Genomic DNA, 19320 nt, shown 5'->3' with positions numbered 1-19320 from the left:
ATAATCGCTTATTTAAACTATTCGCCCCTGATGCATCATAAGGTATGGATTATGGTTTATGATGATGATGTGTATCTGCATTTTAAATCTTTAATTTTATTGTTGTGGAATGCATCTTTTCATAAGTAAAGCTTTTTGTAAGAAAAAATAAACAGTTTGTACGGACGTATTTACTGGATTTAGGATATAAAATGGACTAATATTTATTTTGTGGAAACAAGCGTAGATTATTTATATTTATTATTTTATATTTGTACAAGTCGAATAGGTATACTCAGGCTGCTGATAAAAAATATACAACGCCAAATAAATTATTTTGTTTGATAAAATTAAAAGATTATTTCACCTTCATTTGATAAATACACCTCAATAAATGTTGATTTTATCTTTCTTTACAGATGATGAAGACTGAAGAGAAAAACACAAATATTCCTCGCGTGAGGATAGCGGTTCTTGGAAACATCAACGTTGGAAAATCAGGTAAATTATTCCACTCGTTATTTTCTCGAATTACTCCAAATAAGGTTCTCAATACAATACTAACAACATTAATAAACTGGTAGATGTTAATCATTGTAATATATGATATTTGAAGTGGGTTACATGTATGTAGCTCAATATGCTTGCCATTATTTGATGCTTAACATATTTTTTTCGAAAACATTTTTTTTAAATATATTTGGACCCCCGTATTTAGTAGCCTTACGTGTCATGTACAAGGCTGAGGTAAAAAAACATTTTTGTTTGTCTTGGAAATGGGATGTTCGATCACTGATTTTGATTCATTACCTTTATGAGTCCAATCACTATTGTTGCAAAGTCTTAAAACAATGGCGCGTGATAACTACTTTTAACGACAGTGAAGATATCTGTTAAAGAGATTCCACTTTCCTGCATTCTGCTTGATCATGGCGTTGTAAACTGAGAAATGGGCACTGAAATAAAAGATGTTCGATATATTCGATTCAATAGTCACCATTCTTTAATTTAAACCCATATAGGTAACTTTTCATGGTTCCATGTTCGGTAAATATTTGGGTTGTTTCGAAAGTACTTTAGTGAGGACGACGGAAGTTTGCTGCATCAGCCAGCGTTGGGAAAAACATTTTAGTGATTTTACCTGTAGAAGAAGCGCTGTAATGATCCTCGTAACGAAGCTGCGTATTTTGTTTTATACGGCGTTTAGCACAGCTAAGGGGAAAATTTATGTTGTTGTTTCATTTAGATGTTGAAAATTTAGATACTTAATTTTACTCTGAATGTCTACAATTAATGGATTTACCGACCGAGTATCTGATAATATTTTGGATCAGGAGGGATATTCTATAGTGAGCCAGTAAGGAACATTTCCGACATTTGCTCTTGTGAAGAGTAAACCATTTAAAACTCTTCAGAAGAAGCCGGCCTGTTGACAGTCATCAACAGGCCTTCCGTTCCAGTAGAAGAGTGTTTGGCATTTTGAGTTATTTTATTATTTGCGTTTTAGTTATTTAGATTGTTTTTTTTGCAACAGAGAGGAAAAACCTTTAGAGAATGAAATATGGAAGTCCGGGTATTTACAGGGCTTAAGACCTGCCATTGGCTAGTTTAACAGGCCACTTAATATACTCGGCAACGTTCGCTTATGTTTGAACATCCCCATTTCTTCATCAAACGCTTCAGCAGATTAACTTCACAAAAATAAATATTCAGCTGTAAAATGTTAAAAATAATGTAATCAAAAACCTTTTATAAATTTGCATGGAAATGTTTATTTTTAGTAACCTCCAATTTACTTTATTTTGATATCTTCTTAATTACTTTTAATAATTTGTCAAGGTACTTAATTATAATGAGCTTAAAAACTGAACAGCGACGCAATATTACGTAGTACATTTTATGCTCCTCGTTTGTTTTCAGGTTTCTGTTTATGGGTATATTTGATGTCCTGAAAAGTAGGCCGACTCAATTACAAGTGCCTTTTCCACTTACATAGCAATAAACCTACTTATTCCTCCAAGGTTGAAATAAAAACACCATTTCCAAAAATCTTATAAATAAGTTAGACATTTAGATTCACACGTTTTTTTGTAATTATTAGAAATGGAAGAATAATTAAATATTTTTTATTGCAGCATTAACTGTGCGATATTTAACAAGACGATTCATAGGAGAGTACAGATCAAATACTGGTGAGTACTTTTTCTTTTTTTATATATTTTACTCATTTATAATTGGAAATGTCCCTCAAATAATGAACAACTTTATTTGAGGGACATTTTGCACACTGCAATGAAATGTGGTTTTATTATAATATTTCAAACTGGTCTATTTTGTTTCATTTTATTCAGAAAACATACAGTCATACATAATAAGTATTAAAAACAATGATTTTCTAACATGAAAATACCGATTAAGACCCATTCATAAATTAGGCAAAGATGTTCAGATCGGGTTGTAGTCCTGTGGTTAGTGTCTCGGACTCACGGATCATAGGTTTGTGGTTCGAATCCCACTCTACCCCAACTTGATTCTATTTTCTAATAGTGAGTTATTTACAACTCGCTGAAAATGGCCCTCAAAATTAAATGTTTGGGTAAATCATAAGAGCGCAAATATTTCATTTTATAAAAAAATAAATAAAAATATCAACATTAAATGAGACAAAAAATAAATAAACAAAATACTTAAGTGTGAAAAGAATAATCGTTAATATTTGGGTTTTCCATGAAGGTAAAAAATGCCGAAAGCACACTCTTAACCATGAATGCACACATATATGAAGGCATATATAAGACATACACAAACACATGCATTACATGCGGTACATGTACATATTATAAAACCACTCAAGATGTACATTCAGCAACTATCCCAAATAATCAACTCCATGAAGAGATTTTCTGTATTAATGCAACTAGCAGTTTAAAATGTCCACATTAATACTTAGTCAATTCAATCATATTTTTACAGGTACGTCTAATAAATGAAATTGATATATAATTGTTTTCACAAGTTGGTATATGAAAAAGGAAATTTAATCTGGTATAGCAATTAGGACAACGGTAAACAATATTTTGTAAAAGGTACGGCGAATTAACCATAATATTTAGAATTTCGAAAAGAAAAATTAAATCACATGTAAGACGCCTTTTTGTAATGATTATATATTAAATTTAATAAAAAATTCGCCGAAATCATTTTCAATGTTACCGAAAAGATATTCCAAGCCCTTTATAAATTTCTTTTGAATGTTCTCGATTTGATAATATTTACATTTTATTGGGGGTACCATAGTACGAGTAATAAGGCGAATTCGAGTTGACTGCGTACTTCAGTATAGTAAAGAGGTTTGAGTGTATCTGGTGATGAGAATGGCTTGAAAATTCGTAAGATGTACTTTAGAAGTCTATACGCCTTATTCACTATTGTATTTATGTGATCTCTAAATAAAAGCTTTTCATCCATCAGTACACCCAAGTCTCTCGCTTGCATTGAACGATTGACAACTTTCTCAGGTAGTTTTTAGTTAAGTAGTATACTTTTTATCTTTCCAGTAAATGACATGACAAGACATTTATCAGTTTCAATAATATCTGATTTTCCTTGAAATAGCGACAGATTCTATCTAAGTCAGCTTGAAGAACTTCGCAACCATTTATTGAAAACACAATTTTAATACTTCATTGTCATAAGCGTTTAGTGTAAATTTTGAGTTTTGAATTCATAAACTTACATCATTGATTTCAATAATAAAAAATAAGGGCCGAGATTGAGGGACACCAGATGTAATTGGTTTAAATTGTGAATTTAATCCTTGCAGTGAGACCAATCGACTGCGGTTATTAATGTAGGAACATATCCAACAATACAGATTCCCCTGTATACCAATATTCCAAAGGAATTAATTTTCAGGATTCAGAATACCTGAAAATAGTTGTGTTATAATATATTAAGCTCTCATGCGAAAAAATCACAAAGTGTTTTATTTTAAATAAAATATTTCTTTGTTCTTTTTCCAACAAAGTCCATATTTTTGACGCGTAGAAAAGTGGAGAAAAAAATAGAGATTTGACAATTTTATTTTTTGTATTTGTAGACAGAAATAAATTCGTTGAATGATTTTGGATAAATAATGAGAATTATTTATTTTAAACTGATGTGGACTAGGGATTAAAGATTTATTTACTTTTTTTATGTTCTTCATAATAAAATTAAACTCATCGAAAAACCAAAGTAAAAAATTTTAAATGGAGAAATATTTCGATATTTTATCTGTTATTACTTTTGCGTAAATTCTCAGGCTGAATAAACACTTTGTTTTTGAGATATTACAGATTGTACAGGATAAATCTTAAAAATTCGTGATGAAAACGTGTGTTTAAAAATCAACGCATTGTAAAAAGGGTCATTCCATCACTGCTGTTATTTTTGGGACCGGAGCCAACAAAGTTGAGCTTTAACAGAAGTCTTCAAACTCGTTATGTCGAATTTTATGCACACGTTTCTTTATAGTCTGTTTGGCACGTGACGTGACGTCACCAATCGTGCGAAAACCACTAATAATATAAACGCGGAATTCATTCATGTGTACACAACGTTTGTCTATCAAAACGCTAAAATATTTTATAATCAATGATTTTGATTTAAGAATTACTAAAAATTTTAGTTATATTATTTTGTTTATTGACCAACGAACGTTTATCCCCCAAGTACGCATCTTCAGGACTGAAAAATGTTTTGAAATATTTTAGCTAGCAGGAATCCATATTTATACAACCTTTTACATATTAAAAAAAATAATAACAGAATTGATATGTAATGTGCGACTAGGGCCTGTTTTTTGACCAATGGTAGGTGTATAATTATGGATAGCAGTGCGAGCGGTAATATTTTTTATAGGTAATCTGCAAAAAATGATCATTAATTTGTAGCTGCATATAAGCACAAAGTAATATAATTACAAATGTTTTTTTTTATATATAGTTCTGTAAAAATCAACTCAAACAACAATTATTATTAACTTTGCGATACACGTAGCTTTATTCTACATTTTTTAAATACACCTGTACAAAAGTTTATTAAAAAATACCGCAATGACATTAGGTAGATATTTCCATAAATGTAAACACTAAGCACTGATATATTCCAGTTTAAATTAACGATGCTAAAAACAGCTACCTCAAACGCCACAAGTTCTATGTGATACATAATAATATGTCAACGGTATCATATCAAAGAAAAAAAGTCCTTTCGGAAAAAATGTTTGAAATACTAGTTTCCAAGTGAAGAATCTTCAAATAATATTATTGTAATCTGTAAACTTGTTTAAGTACTGAAAAACTGTGACTGGGTTAAAGATGTAAAATATACTGTGCTTTTTTTATGGCGAAATAGGCCGAGGCTAGTTACATCGTTCATTGAGAACGGGCTGAGAGCTGGGCGCACTTTATAAATTATTTTTTTCTGTAGGAAGATATAAAGGTGATAGTGATTTATTTTCCCATAAACATAGTTACTATAAAACATTATTATCGAAATTCAAATACAATGGCAAGCTGTGCATGATCGCTTATTTGTACGACTCACCCCTGATGAATAGGGGGGTAAAATTTTGGGGGAGAGATTCTTATTTTTAATAGCATTGTCATGTTTTAATACTGTGGCTGTTTACTTTAGAATAATTTAACCCGGTACAAATTTGTCCTGGTGTAAAATAACTCATATATCATCATACATTTGATGTAACTAGTCACTTTCGGCACACATTTGAACATTTTTTAGTAGTTTTGACCACTTTGAAGTAATTAGTTCCAAAAAATTATAACGGAGATCAGTTTTGCATAGAGCTGTCACCCGTTTGCTTGTGTAAAATTACTAGTCTTTTAACCACAGTATTATGATTAAGATAGCAAATTCTTTTTTTAAAATTATATTTTCTTGGTTTGATTATAATGCGGGTTTTTCGTATTTTTTTATAAATCTATCGTACTGTAAAAATAACAACTTTTTATATTGAGATTCCCTGACAGTAAAAATTTGTACATTTTTTTATTTTTAAACTTAAAAAAAAAAACAAGAAAAATACACAATCGTTTTCAAACTATAAATAAAATTATCCAAGAAGAATATTATATTAAAGCTTTGTTCATGGATCAAATAGTTAATGTATAATAAACCTTTATAGTTACGAGACTGGACAGATGTTGTATTGTGTCAAATACATATAATACCTGATTGCATCTCTAATAAATATAAAATAATGGTCAGTTATCTCCTAGCATTTAAGTATCCAAGTATTTATTACGTATTAAAACTTTAGTTTATGTACATAAATTTCTTTGTTAGTCCATTAAACTGATGTGATCGAAAAAAAATTAGTTTACATTTCAAATATTTGAAGCATTTGACTTTGGTCGTAAAACAGCACTAAAATAAAAATATGTTAAGGTCTTCATATAATGTAAATGTTTTCCGCAAAACGTAAGAAAATAAACGGCTAATATGATTCAGTGTTGAGATTTGGAAGTCCACCTTTGTCGGTTTAGGATATTATTTGTTTATGTTTTGGTAAACACAAGGTCAGTATTCATACCGGCCATCTGTCGAAGTTCACAAGATTACTCAAGAAACAGTCTTTTGACCCATAGAAGCTGACCCATCATTGGATAGAAGGCCAATTGAACGTAGTTATGCAGAAAGCGGCCAGCAATAGAAAAGTGAAGCTGAGATTAAAGCACTTTTGTGAAAAGAGTGAATAAACAAATCAACACAACAGTTAGGATGTTTTTTACTTTGACAAATGACAAGTACTGCGTACATTAGTTTTTTTAAATAATAATTAAATTACGTATTTAATCAGTTATTATGATTTTTTAACTCTGGCTGAACACACAGCCTAAGATGTGGATTTTGCAGAAAACAGCCAGCGAATAACAGCAGTACTTAATGGTGAAAAAATCACCTAGATATTCACTTTTAAAATAAATTAATTATTTGTTAAAGAAATTTCTGTGATTTTTGTAAATTTAACGGACCATACAAACTAAAATATAAATTTTGCAAAAAAAAGCCAGATCTTATATTGAATGATACCTCATTCAAACTTTGAATAAATGAGGCGACATTCTCTATTAAAACGTATTTTTCGTGAATCAAAACGTGATTATCACAGTTTTATGTATGAAAGCGGCCCGGAATCAGGAAATAGGAATAGAATTGACCTTACTGTATCTGATAACACAAATATCTTATTTTTCTAAAATAGTGGACTGGCTACTTTCTGCATAACTACGTTCAATTGGCATAAAAGGTTTGTTTTCAAAGTACATTTCGGTGTTTACAGCATCAATAAAGCACATTAACAGTCCGATGCGTAAACAAACCATAGAAAAAAATAATATGTCTGGTAAAACCCAGTCTAAAATTTCGGAATTTCAGGCGATTTCAGTAAACCGAATGCGGCGTAGAAGTAGTAGAGGCTAAGGTGATCAGCCTTACGGCGCCAGTCCAGGAACATAAATTATTGCGTTGTAAAACCATATTTGTAATAAATATTCCACATCAACCTTTTCGGGAATCGAACCCGGGACCTCAAGCATGGTAGGCAAACGCGCCAATCACTACACTTCAATGTAGACTTATTTCCACTTAATTTTCTTATCCAGGATTTTTATCTGAGGACAGCCATCGAGTCGAAATTACGTGTTTAGGGTTTTGGTTATGTTCCTCTCACAGAACTGTATTCTTCATACCCCTGGGTACCTACAGACATAATGTTTTATTATTTATTGTAGTCAATTATGTTACTATAAAAAATAGTATGACGATTCAATTCATTACCCTTTATTTAAAATGTTAAATTTAATTAATAAGTTTGTTAGTGTCAGTTTTATTCCCACTGAAAAATACTTTTTAGGTCCGAAAATTAGTCTTATAGCTATTTAATATGTTTTGTCATTTTTTTCTATTTTTTACGTATGTTTGAAATTTGAATGTAAATTCACCAAAATAGTTCAGGAGACGGGTAGTTTATAAATGAGTATTTATTGACAACGGGTGAAAAAGCAGATGATACCACGTATAAGCTTTCAAGTTAGTGTCTAGGAAATAGATAAGTCGGCCTTGTCTCATATTATTGGGTCAATAACACTTCTGGGATATAGATAGTTAGCAGAATATTTAATAAACTGATAAAAGAAAGTAATTTATGTTGTACAGATCCCGTCAGTTGCGATAGCAAAACTATTTTGGATACTCACATAACATGGGCAAGTGTAAACAACATAACCACAAAGTTATTTATTATTTATTAATAATTTTCGGGCAGACGCTGAGTCAGAATAACATATGACCTGATTCTTTAATTCTTTTGTTTCCGATGCACTTAGAGAAAAAAAAATCAAATGAATCGCGCGCTTTAAAACGTTTTGAAAATAACACATTTTAAGGGTGCTTACACGCGTATCGCATGTTAATATGCACGTTCACTTATTATGTTACTGGCGCCATCCAGTTATAAAAGCTTACTTTACCTGTTTTTCAAAGTGTTTTATTTATTATTATTAATTAAAAATACCATTCTTATATTTAATTTGGTGTAATTCAGATACTGGAATCACGGTTTGGCTAATGTTTATTTATTTTATTTTAAAGAAACAAACAGTTGACAATGATATAGAAACATTAAAAAAAATACAGTTTAAAGACAGACCAGCAAAGTTTCTAAATAAAAATCATACATATTATTAAATTGTGTTACAATAAAAGGGTGTGTTTATGTGTATTTGTATGAGAGTAAGTGTAGATGTGTGTTTATGTGTATAAGTGTAGGAGTAAGTGTTCAGATGTGTGTAAGTGTGAGCATCAATAACTAGTAAGTCTGATCGTATCGCAGCTAGAAATAAGGAGTCTTAATTTATTTTTTAATAAATTAAGGGGCATGTAAAATATATCTATAAATGAAAAAAAAACATTATAGTTAGAGCAAGAACGATAGAGGAAAGAGGGTTGTACGTAGCTAGTGCTACAGACTGGCAGATGGAACAAATACTTATTTCTTGTCACGCGAAAGGGGACATTGAGATTAATTTTGGAGAGTAGGTTAAAAGAGTCTAGTTAATTATTTATTAATTTTAATAAATAGCATAATTCAGATACAGTGCGTCTATTTTCAAGGGAAAAAATCCATTTTGTTTGGCAGATTGGCTGTAAGTACTAAGCGTTTTATTGTTTTTACAATCTAGGTATTTCAAAAATTTTCGTTGAACATTTTCAATTCTTTCTATGTTTGTTATGTATTGTAGGCTCCACACGACGGATGCAAACTCCAAATTACTGCGTACAAAAGTGTCCTAACTGTTATCGTAATCAGTCAATCTCAAAACCAACTACATAAATTGAATCCGCATATTGTAATCAAATTTCACCTTTTATCACTTATAATTAGTAAACATTAATACAAAAAAACCTAAATTTCCATAGTTTCTACAAAATGATCGTATTTTTCAAAACATTCTAAACATAAGGGTTTAACCATGTAATTGTAAGACAATTGGTAGGTACGTAAATAGGTTTTTACCTAAAACATAACTTTAATACTTTTTTAAGTGTATTCTGTTGCAATTCATTTAATTATTTTGTGATCTGTTGACGTGTATGAGACTTTAAATAAAGAGTTAATCATAAATAAACCTACATATAATGGCAGACAAAAAAAAAGTGGATTTTATCTCTTCACTTATTCAAAATCTTTTTTAAAAAGGGCAAGTATAGATCTTCTTGAGTTTCCAATCAAAACATATATTTAAACAGAGATCAATCTAAGAAAGACAATCAGATTGAGTCGGAATTGAAATGATATTTCAGTAATGCTTGTAAATATTTTTTATCCTCTGCTCAATGTAATCGGTGTTTATTGTTATCAAAAGATTCAGGTCTAAAATTGATTGAAATAAACGGACTCCACTGTATTAATCATTATTGGTGAAACTTTCATCACATAGCTTAAATGTTAAAAAAGCATACGTTGTAAAACCTTGGGAAATCCCAGTAGTACATTTAGTGAGCTAACTATCAAATTAAGGAAATCAAAATTTAATTATTCCGTCATACAAGCAATTATGTCAGCGCGATATTTGTTTGAAGGGTTTTAAAACTTGTTATAACATCTCTGCGTTTATGTGAAATTTCAAGGGAATATAAACTTCGAAAATGAGTTAATTACTTGCCTTTGTGTGATCTCTTTTTACTGTTAATTTAGTGGGACCGTTTACTGAAGGACGCAAAATGAGAATCAGGTCTTCAAACAGACTCCATATCATTATAATTAAAATGTGCGTTAATTCCCAAGGTCATTTGAATAATTAATGTTTCGTTAGATATCACAAACACAAATTAACAGTAAATCGTAATATTGTTTTCATTTATAATTTATCTTTTGGTCGAATCGTTTTCAAAATGTTTATCTTTCAACTAACCCTGGGGACAATTAAACTAATAGATTTATATGATTTTTTCGTGCATACATATTATTTTATTTTTTTATTTTTTTATTAGAAGAGCGATAAATGAATTAGAAAGCCCAGTGGTTTATTTATTTGTTCAATCCATCAAACTAAGCCAAAAATATATTGAAATTTATTTATTTTTTTATCATCGGTATGATTTTTTAAAGTTTTGGAATTTTGAAATTACTCAGTAAATTGTGTTGAAATTTGAACGTAGTACCATGAAGCTGTTAAAATACACTAAATGCTGAAAAAAAATATTACCCGGAAACAGTAAATCTATCACAAAACATAATGATTTTTTTATTTATTATAAATTAATTAATAAAGGGCGGCCTCCGCGGTGTAGCAGTGAAGACGCTTGACTCAAGCACGGAAGGTTCTGGATACGATTTCCGGTGAGAACACAAAAAAAACTGAATGCGATTTTTTTCAAGCCTGGGTGTCCTGTACTGTGATTTAAAGAAATTTATAAAATTCAAATAATAAAAAAAATACATTTAATTGATTTTCATAAGAACCTTTGACGTTTTAAAGTAGCATTTTTTTCGTGCATTTTCGAGAAACTTCGGCGCGCAATTAAATGCTCTAATTTTTACCGCGTGTAAAAAAAACATGTTTATATCCAATTTCCCGTAGCACTGAACTTCCTCATTGGGACACAGTTAGATCACTGACGAATTATAAACATACACGTTTTCTGTATACTAATTGCATTTTTGATATGGCAAAATAATACTGACTTCAATTTAAATAAATAATTAGTACAAAACCACCTTTTAAACAAATATTTCACCTTGACCTCGCTAGGAATAGAACCCGGGATAGCATGCATCGCAAATGCAAACACCACTTCACTACGATGCAGACAAATCTCTATTTGATTTAATTTTTCAGGATTTTTACACGAAACACGTCTTAAATGAAAAAACACCCTGAATCCGAGATTCAGTTTCCTTTTCATACATTAACATCTGTACATGTATAGCAATACTGTTAAGATGCATACTTTAAAAAAGTGACACTTGGTTTTTATCGATCCAGACAATGCGCATTTTATTCTGTTAGTTCCTGCCAATTCATGTTAAATTAATTTACACTTACGCTTTTCCGCATTAATATTATATAATTACAAAAATATTATTATTTCGTAATATTACAAGCTGAATAACGACAAAGGTAACCTAGATGCGTTAAAAATGGGCAACTGACCTACATATATCATACTAACGCAAGGACCGACATTGTGCAAATTTATGACACTGATTGAAAAGTTTTCAGATTTCAAAACAGCCATTAAAATATCAGAAAGAATTGACACCCAATTATGCCAAATAAATATTATTTATGATAATAAATTTCACCTTTATTTTATATTTTTATATCAACCCAAATACCCTAAATGTTTCACAACGAGTCTGAACTCAACCACATAATTTTATTTGAAATGGCGTCCAAATATTTTCACAACATATCAGACGGTTTAACAACTTGTTATGAAGATAAAAACAAACATTTTCTTCCTTTTTATTTTGCACTTAAGCGCAAGAAAAATGCATTTTTCTGTAGGTTAAATTTGTTATTATTATTCTTATTGTGTACAGAACATAAATGTATTTGCATACGTAATAATGCCTACATCGTATATTTCTCGTCTAAGCGTAATAATTAATACAGTTATGTCTGGGAAATAATAATCAATAAATTGCCCGATGAACTAAAACAACAAAAAACCATCATGTAAATCTTAAAATGTAACAATTAAAAAATATAACCCGAGCCTTCTTAATAGGGAGAGTTTTTAATATAGTTTTTATAAATAGTGTAAATGTGTTGCTCTATCACAATGGCCACACCTGACGGTTAAAACGGACGCGATCAAAGTTTCTCACCTTGATTGTTTATCGTTTCAGCAATTCCGATGGATAATCTAATAAAATTTATCGATCGGGGATATTTACAATATATTTTTTAATATTGCCACACTTCAACCTCATTCGTGGCTACACTAGTATTAAATGTCATCACTCGAAATTTTTACGTTTTCTAAATTACAACATTTGGCACCGTTTAATTATTATATTAATATAATAATGAAAAATACTACAAACAATTTCGTAGTATAATTTTGTTCGCAATCCACCATTTTATAAATAATTTGAGACAGAAAAAAGGAGACATTCGTTCATGTTCAATTCTTCTTCATTTCTTTTCGGCACATAATGGGGCATAAAGCACTGCATTGGTACACCAATCGCAGCATATCTTGATCATTTTTGTTACATGAAGGAAATATGATCAGTCTTACGCTTCAGGTGCCAATCTGGGGACTATGGAATGTTCTAGTGTTAAAATACTATTTTTTTTAAATAAATATTTCACATCAACCATCTCGGGAATCAAACCCGAGACCTCTTGTATGGCAGACAAATGCGCTGATAATTTAATACCACTAAACTTTTTCATTACTCACCATCTTTTTTGTTTCTCTCCTCTAAAAGATTGTCGAAAAAATCTTTTAATTTAAGCGTTAATTGTGAATGGCCGGGAAAATTCCTTAAATCGAATTAATAATTTCATAAATCAAAGCAATTATTTTTTTAATTAAATTTTCCTGTTTTTCTATACTAATTTTTGTGAAAATAATTAATTCGCTTACAGTTTTAATTAAATAAGTGCCTGGCCCGATTTTGATAAAGTTTCAGTAAATTCAATGACCCTCCTAGAAGACTTAAGATGAACTTTCTCCAAAGTTCAGCAAAAACACAAATGAAACTCGAATGGCTCAAACAAACATAACAGTAATTGTAAAACTACTTAAAAGTTTTAATTTCTAAATACTCGTATAATAATGGCAAAGTTATCATTGAAAAACAATTGTCCTAGAAATGGTACTACCAAATGTCATCATCATCTTACCACTATCCAACACCAATGGTGCATAGAGCACCGCAAATTCAAATTTATTTACTGGACCAAAATAACATTATATATGAAATAAAATATTTAAGGCGTAAAATTGTAACATGCCGCCAGTCCGGGATTCCTTGAGCGAAGGCCAAATATTATGAAAGTATAATACTCTTAAATAGCCAGAGCGTTTGCCTGTTAAACATTGTTTCACTGATAAAAAAGATGTCGATCTCCAAAGTGATCAGCTGCTTGACTGCTCTGCAATCGGCATAACCAGAGGCAGGTTAGTTCTGGAAGCCGGGAGGTAAAACAGGCTGTTCTGTCGCTGTTGGAGATATTTATCAGGGACATACAAATTGACACTCTTCCAACCCACCCTATCTAAGTTGCCAACTATTGGTCTCCACAAGAGCAAGGCAGTGAAATAGGGCCACGGATAACTTCCACGCTCCTCATGTAGATGCACCTCAGAGTATTTTTCTGAACCCTCTCCAATTGAAGGAATTTCTCGCCTCTTTTGAACTCTATATAACCGCAGCACCCTTAGGGGTAAGGCTTTGGACCAACGGATTCTCTAAAACTCTGCCAGTTCAGAGAATAAACTTTAACCCTTTTCTGTGCATGTTTACATGTTCTCTAGATGTGGGCACAAAAAGTCAATCTGCTTATATATATTATATCAAACCAACGAGCAAGGGTAGGGATTTAATATTAAATTATTATTTATTGTCGGCCTCGTGGCGTAGTGGTCAGCGCATCTGCCTACCATGCAAGAGGTCTCGGGTTTGATTCCCGGCATGGTTGACACGAAGTATTTATTTAAAAATATGATTTTACGATGGAAAATTTCTTAGTCCCTCGACTGGCACCTGAAACGTAAGACTGATCACCTTACCTTCATGTAACAAAAAAGATCAAGAAACGCTGCGATTTGTATACCGATGCAGTACCCTATGCACCATTAGGTGCGGAAAGGGAATGATGATGATGATTATGTTTAAAACATAAATTTTGTGGTCAAATATTTTAGCAATTAAATAACACTGTACGGTTCTCTCTAGAACAAGTTTTCCTATTGAGGAGAACTCTTCAACGTATTTTGAAGAAAAAAATATTTTATATTGTATACTAACAAAAAAATAAATTAAAAAAATGACAGTAAGTATCGAAATCTAACCACTTACTGACTTTTTATGTATACCGGTTTCGATACGTACCCGTCTCTTCGTCAAGACTATACAAATACAACATGCAAATACTAAAAAACACCTTTACTTTAACCAGTATTATTTATGAAAAAATTACATGCCGAGTTATAGGAGATGCAAAGACCACCGCGTCCGAACATGCACTAAAAAAATGGGTTGATAATATTTGTGTAGTGAGTGTCCTGACAAAGAGACGCATACGTTTTAAAACCGGTGGACATGAAAAGTCGGTGAGTGTTTGGATACTAATATTTCTTAACATTAGTAATATTTCATTGTTAATTTTTTGTAATGTTTTGCGTTTGAGACCGTACTCGTCGATAAAATATTATTTGCATTTAATGCATCAACTTTGTGGAAACATTTCAAAATGCGCACAAACGTGACATTGGAAGGCCTGTTGACAATTCTCAACAGGCCAGCTTCGCCTGAAGAGTTTTAAGTGGTTTCCTCTCCACATGAGCAAATGCTAAAAAGTTCCGTATTGGCCCACATTAGAATATCCTTCCTGATCTCAACAGTTTAGCTAAAATAAAGTAATATAATAGTAGAAAAATTGTCTTTCTGAAATATAAACCTTGAATATTATAAGCAAGGTAAAAAATAATGACACTAAACTCCCATGTAAAAAATATAAAAAACGTGACATAAACCATTGAGGTATATAACTAGAGTAAACATAAGCGTTCGAAATATGTTTCCTCAACCTGCGGCCAATTGGTCTATGTTTCATAGAACGGACTTTAGTCTGTTGCAAGCGTTCGCTAGATACTTTTCTCCTCGAAATTACTAAAATGTCAATATGTACGATCTGGAAAAACGATGGTATAACCTTTCACCAGCAAGTTATGTCCTTAAATTAATCAATACTTGTTTAAATAGATATTTTAAAAACGTCTTATTAATATGTTACAATTCGTGAGTTATCTCAGTCTTATCGAGTCCTGCTCAGTTAAGCTAGGGTTTCCTAGGACAGCGATGCCTGTATTTTAACGGCCGTAGTGAACGGTGATGCGGTGGACAGCCGTCGTAACGATGACTAGAGTGTGGTTTCCTAGGAAAACGGTGTTATCAACACCATTTAACACCGTTTCCCTAGGAAACCACTCTCTAGACGACGTTACGACGGCTTCCCACCGCATCACCGTTCACTACGGCCGTTAAGATACGGGCACCGCTGTCCTAGGAAACCCTAGCTTTAGTCGGGCGTAAAGCGAAACGACAAACAAAGGTGACGCGTATGCGGAAGTAGCGACATACTGAATAGAATTTACAGTAGACCGATGTAAACAGTCCGTGCTTTTTTACTGTACTACTTGTTTTGCTTGTCAAAGTCGACGTGATGATACTTGTTATCTCCGCTGGTTAATCCCTGTCCTTTGGGGATGATTTTTTAGCTCGGATTTGTATGGAGTGTTATCTCTTTATATTATATCTCAATGGCATAAACGAACAAATTGTTTTATCTAATTTAAAAAAGAAACATCTAATTTCTTTGAAAGAAGAAATGATTCAACTTTCTTGTTTAAAGACAACAGCACTCTCAGTAACTGAATGTGTAAAATAACAACATCCGTTTTAAATCTTGTTTACGAAAAATCCTATTCTACAAATTTTGAGATAATACACAAATTGCTCACAGCGTGGAATCTACTTAATCATTTCTCATGAGTCAACCATCATTAATAAAGTTTGCAGAAAAATAATAATCTTTACATGAATCGCAATTCTACGAAAATCGTTCCAAATTCCATTGTTCCTTTAATGTGGCTATTATATCTACTAATGGATTGATATTAATTATTAGATTTTATGTCTTATAATGCTGCACTTGACCCCAGCAGTATCCCGCGCATTTCGTGGGCGGGAAACGTGTTGGCGCCAAATTGAAATCGATACTAATGCTCCATTTTGAATTGTCATAAAACGAAACACTTCCTGTGCGCATTTAGTCAATTATCCTTGTCATTTAAATACCTTTTAATTCTTAGAAAAATGTCACATAATTTAAATATATTGAGGCATGTTGTTTTCTTATTAAAAATCTGATTCATGACAGGAATTAAATTTTCTGGGGATAGTAATTACGAAAGAATTTACTGAAAAAATTCGTAAAACTCGTGTTTTTGACTCGATGACTACTCTTAGGTATTAACTATGGAAGAAATGTTAGTCCGAGAAATTAAGGATTTACTCCATTTTCAGATTTTGAAATTTTTTTCTTAAATAAAACCTTTTTTTTATTTATATTAGGAGTTTGCCATGAGGAACGTACCTCTGAAATTTCTGAAAGGTCTGGTCCTGAAACACAGCATATAACAATGAAAATTACCTTTGTGGTCAGGACAAATCAGAACATAGAATATTTAATATAATGGCAAAACCGTAGATGTTCTTATTCAAATTGTTTTGTTTTGTTATGATTATTTCCGAAGGTCTTTTTAATTTGTTTTAAATAACCACTTTTTTTAAAAAACATTGTTTTTCATATAATTTGTGTTCGTATATAGCATATTGTGTTTTTAACTGGTAGTATATTTTAGACTGTCTTTGAATAAGGTATTTTACCTTTGTTAAACAATTTAACTAACTTTATATTAATTTGATAACTTTGTGTATATATAAGATAAATAAAAATATGTGTATTTACATAATAAAGTCAAGCTTTATTTTGTTTTGCAAAGCTCTTTAATTACTTCGGTAGTGGTCAAATCCATTTTTCTGTGTATATACAGCAAAGCCAGCCGTTAAAAAAAAAGTATGCGTTTTAGAGGAATTTGATGAATAGATATTTGAACATAGTTTTTCTGACGCTCTCTCGCAGGTGCCTCAGATGAAAAAGACGACTGCACGTCGGACTGATTTTGCTCAACTAAAATCGATAAAACTGAGGTTTCGTTGTTACGTTTTTCACACCCCAAAACTAAACCGATTTCGTTTTATTCAGAGAGAGAATCAGTATAAAATTTTCTGTGTCAGTACTTCGTTTTTCATTTTTTTCATATTTGTAAAACCGTGGGTTTAAAGACGGCAGATAAATCTGGGCGCTTTTTTGGATGGTCCTAGCTGCTATAAAAAACAAAGTTTTAAAAAAGTAAAACAATAGAGACACGCTGATAGTAAATATCTATAATGTGTAATAAATCACTGCTCCAGTGCCATAATTCAGAGAAGAAATACGGGAATATGTTTGTTTCAAAAAAGTCAAACCGCTTTACCTCTTAACTCGGGGTTCTGTCATTGTTGACCAACTTAAGTTGTTATCCGTAGCTTAGAAAATATTTTTAATAATTAGGATTAAATATTATCGAACTGTCATATTTCAATGACGCTTTTGCGTGGAGCTTTTGCAAATTCAAATATTTTATTCCCTGATGTAAATTCTCGAATGCAAAATATTCGGTAAAGTTATGATAACACAGTGAACATTTTTGCGGTATGTTGATAGTACTGACGTCAGAGTAGTCGGTTCAACAGAGTCATCAGTGAACGCCTCGCATTTCCTTTTTTTCATTGCAAATTCTGTTATTTCTGAAACAGCTTGTATGGCTGCCAGGACTACTGGTTTCTGGAGCAGTGGTTCTGAAAATATGGACAATGGCCAAAAGCAATTTTGCAGAACGTAATAATAATACTTATATGTTTACAGGCATTTAAAACTCGTATTTTTAAAACAATAAAATGAGTTAGACGAATGCATCGTTTTCATGAACTGGCATTGACCAATTAAAACACAATAATTGGTTAATATACCTACATACACGGTGTTTTCATTAAAAACAACGTTGTTGAATCGTGTAAAGTTTAATAAAATTAAAATAAATATATAAATAAAAAAATGTCAAATATATTTATAAATGTACGACTAGTTATTTGTTTTTTAGTTTTTTAAACTAAATTTTTTACATATTTAAAAAATAAATTTTTTTTAAAGGTTTATTATTTTGTTTATTTTTATATTTTATTTTTAATAACGGTTGAGAACCCCTGAGCTCTTATTGGGAGACAGTTAGTATTATTCCTAGGGCATTCAATATACATTGCAACAATACCAACAAATCAATGATTTATGATTTTTGCTATTTCGAATATACCGCGTTATTTTTATTTTTATTATTTTTCTACCTAAGTATGTTAAGTATTAAAATTCCAAATTTATTATATGGAATATTTATAAAACACTGTGTTACATGTATAGATATATTGTTATTATATTATTTCATAATTTTGTAATAGAACACTGTATGTTAATTGTATTTATAATTATGTTTATAAAAGGCATTTGTGCCGTGTATACACTAATAAATAAATACGTATTTAATTGCAAATCGAAATTGCGGGTAGCAGGACAGCTGTCAAAAATGAGCTTCATCTTTAGAATACATCTGTATGAACCGAATTTATTTTTTTTATTCTCATCATTCCCTTTCCGCACCTAATGGTGCATAGGCCACTGCATTAATACACCAATCGTGGCATATCTCGAATATTTTTGTTTCATGAAGGTAAAATAAACAGGGACTATGAAATATTCTATTGTAAAAACACTTTTTTAAATCAATATTTCATGTCAACCATGTCGCGAATCGAACTCAAGACCTCTTGCAAGGCAAACGTGCCGACTATTACACCATGAGGGGGACAAATTAAAATTGGAAAATAGTACATTGGCGGGCTTATTGCTATAAGCAATATCATAAATTATTATAGAC

The 19320-nt window shown here is 31.3% G+C and overlaps 1 protein-coding gene across 1 annotated transcript in view; it reads left to right on the top strand.

The window, feature by feature from the left end:
• Nucleotides 1-398: 398 nt before the first annotated feature.
• LOC148276584 (ras-related and estrogen-regulated growth inhibitor-like protein A) overlaps nt 399-19320 on the top strand; it is a gene marked incomplete at its 5' end in the record, with an annotated part of 67330 nt that continues 48408 nt past the window's right edge. Inside the window, 2 exons of the mRNA XM_088234059.1 lie at nt 399-480; nt 2115-2171. Coding sequence (XP_088090185.1) covers nt 399-480; nt 2115-2171 — 139 coding nt within the window. The remainder of the gene's footprint in view (nt 481-2114; nt 2172-19320) is intronic.

Source organism: Micrasema longulum, unplaced genomic scaffold, assembly GCF_059751315.1.
Source record: "Micrasema longulum isolate JH-2025_06_02 unplaced genomic scaffold, ASM5975131v1 h1tg001190l, whole genome shotgun sequence".
NCBI lineage: Eukaryota > Metazoa > Arthropoda > Insecta > Trichoptera > Brachycentridae > Micrasema > Micrasema longulum.
The sequence above is the reverse complement of the archived record's forward strand: the minus strand, read 5'-3'. Positions and strand labels throughout refer to the sequence as shown.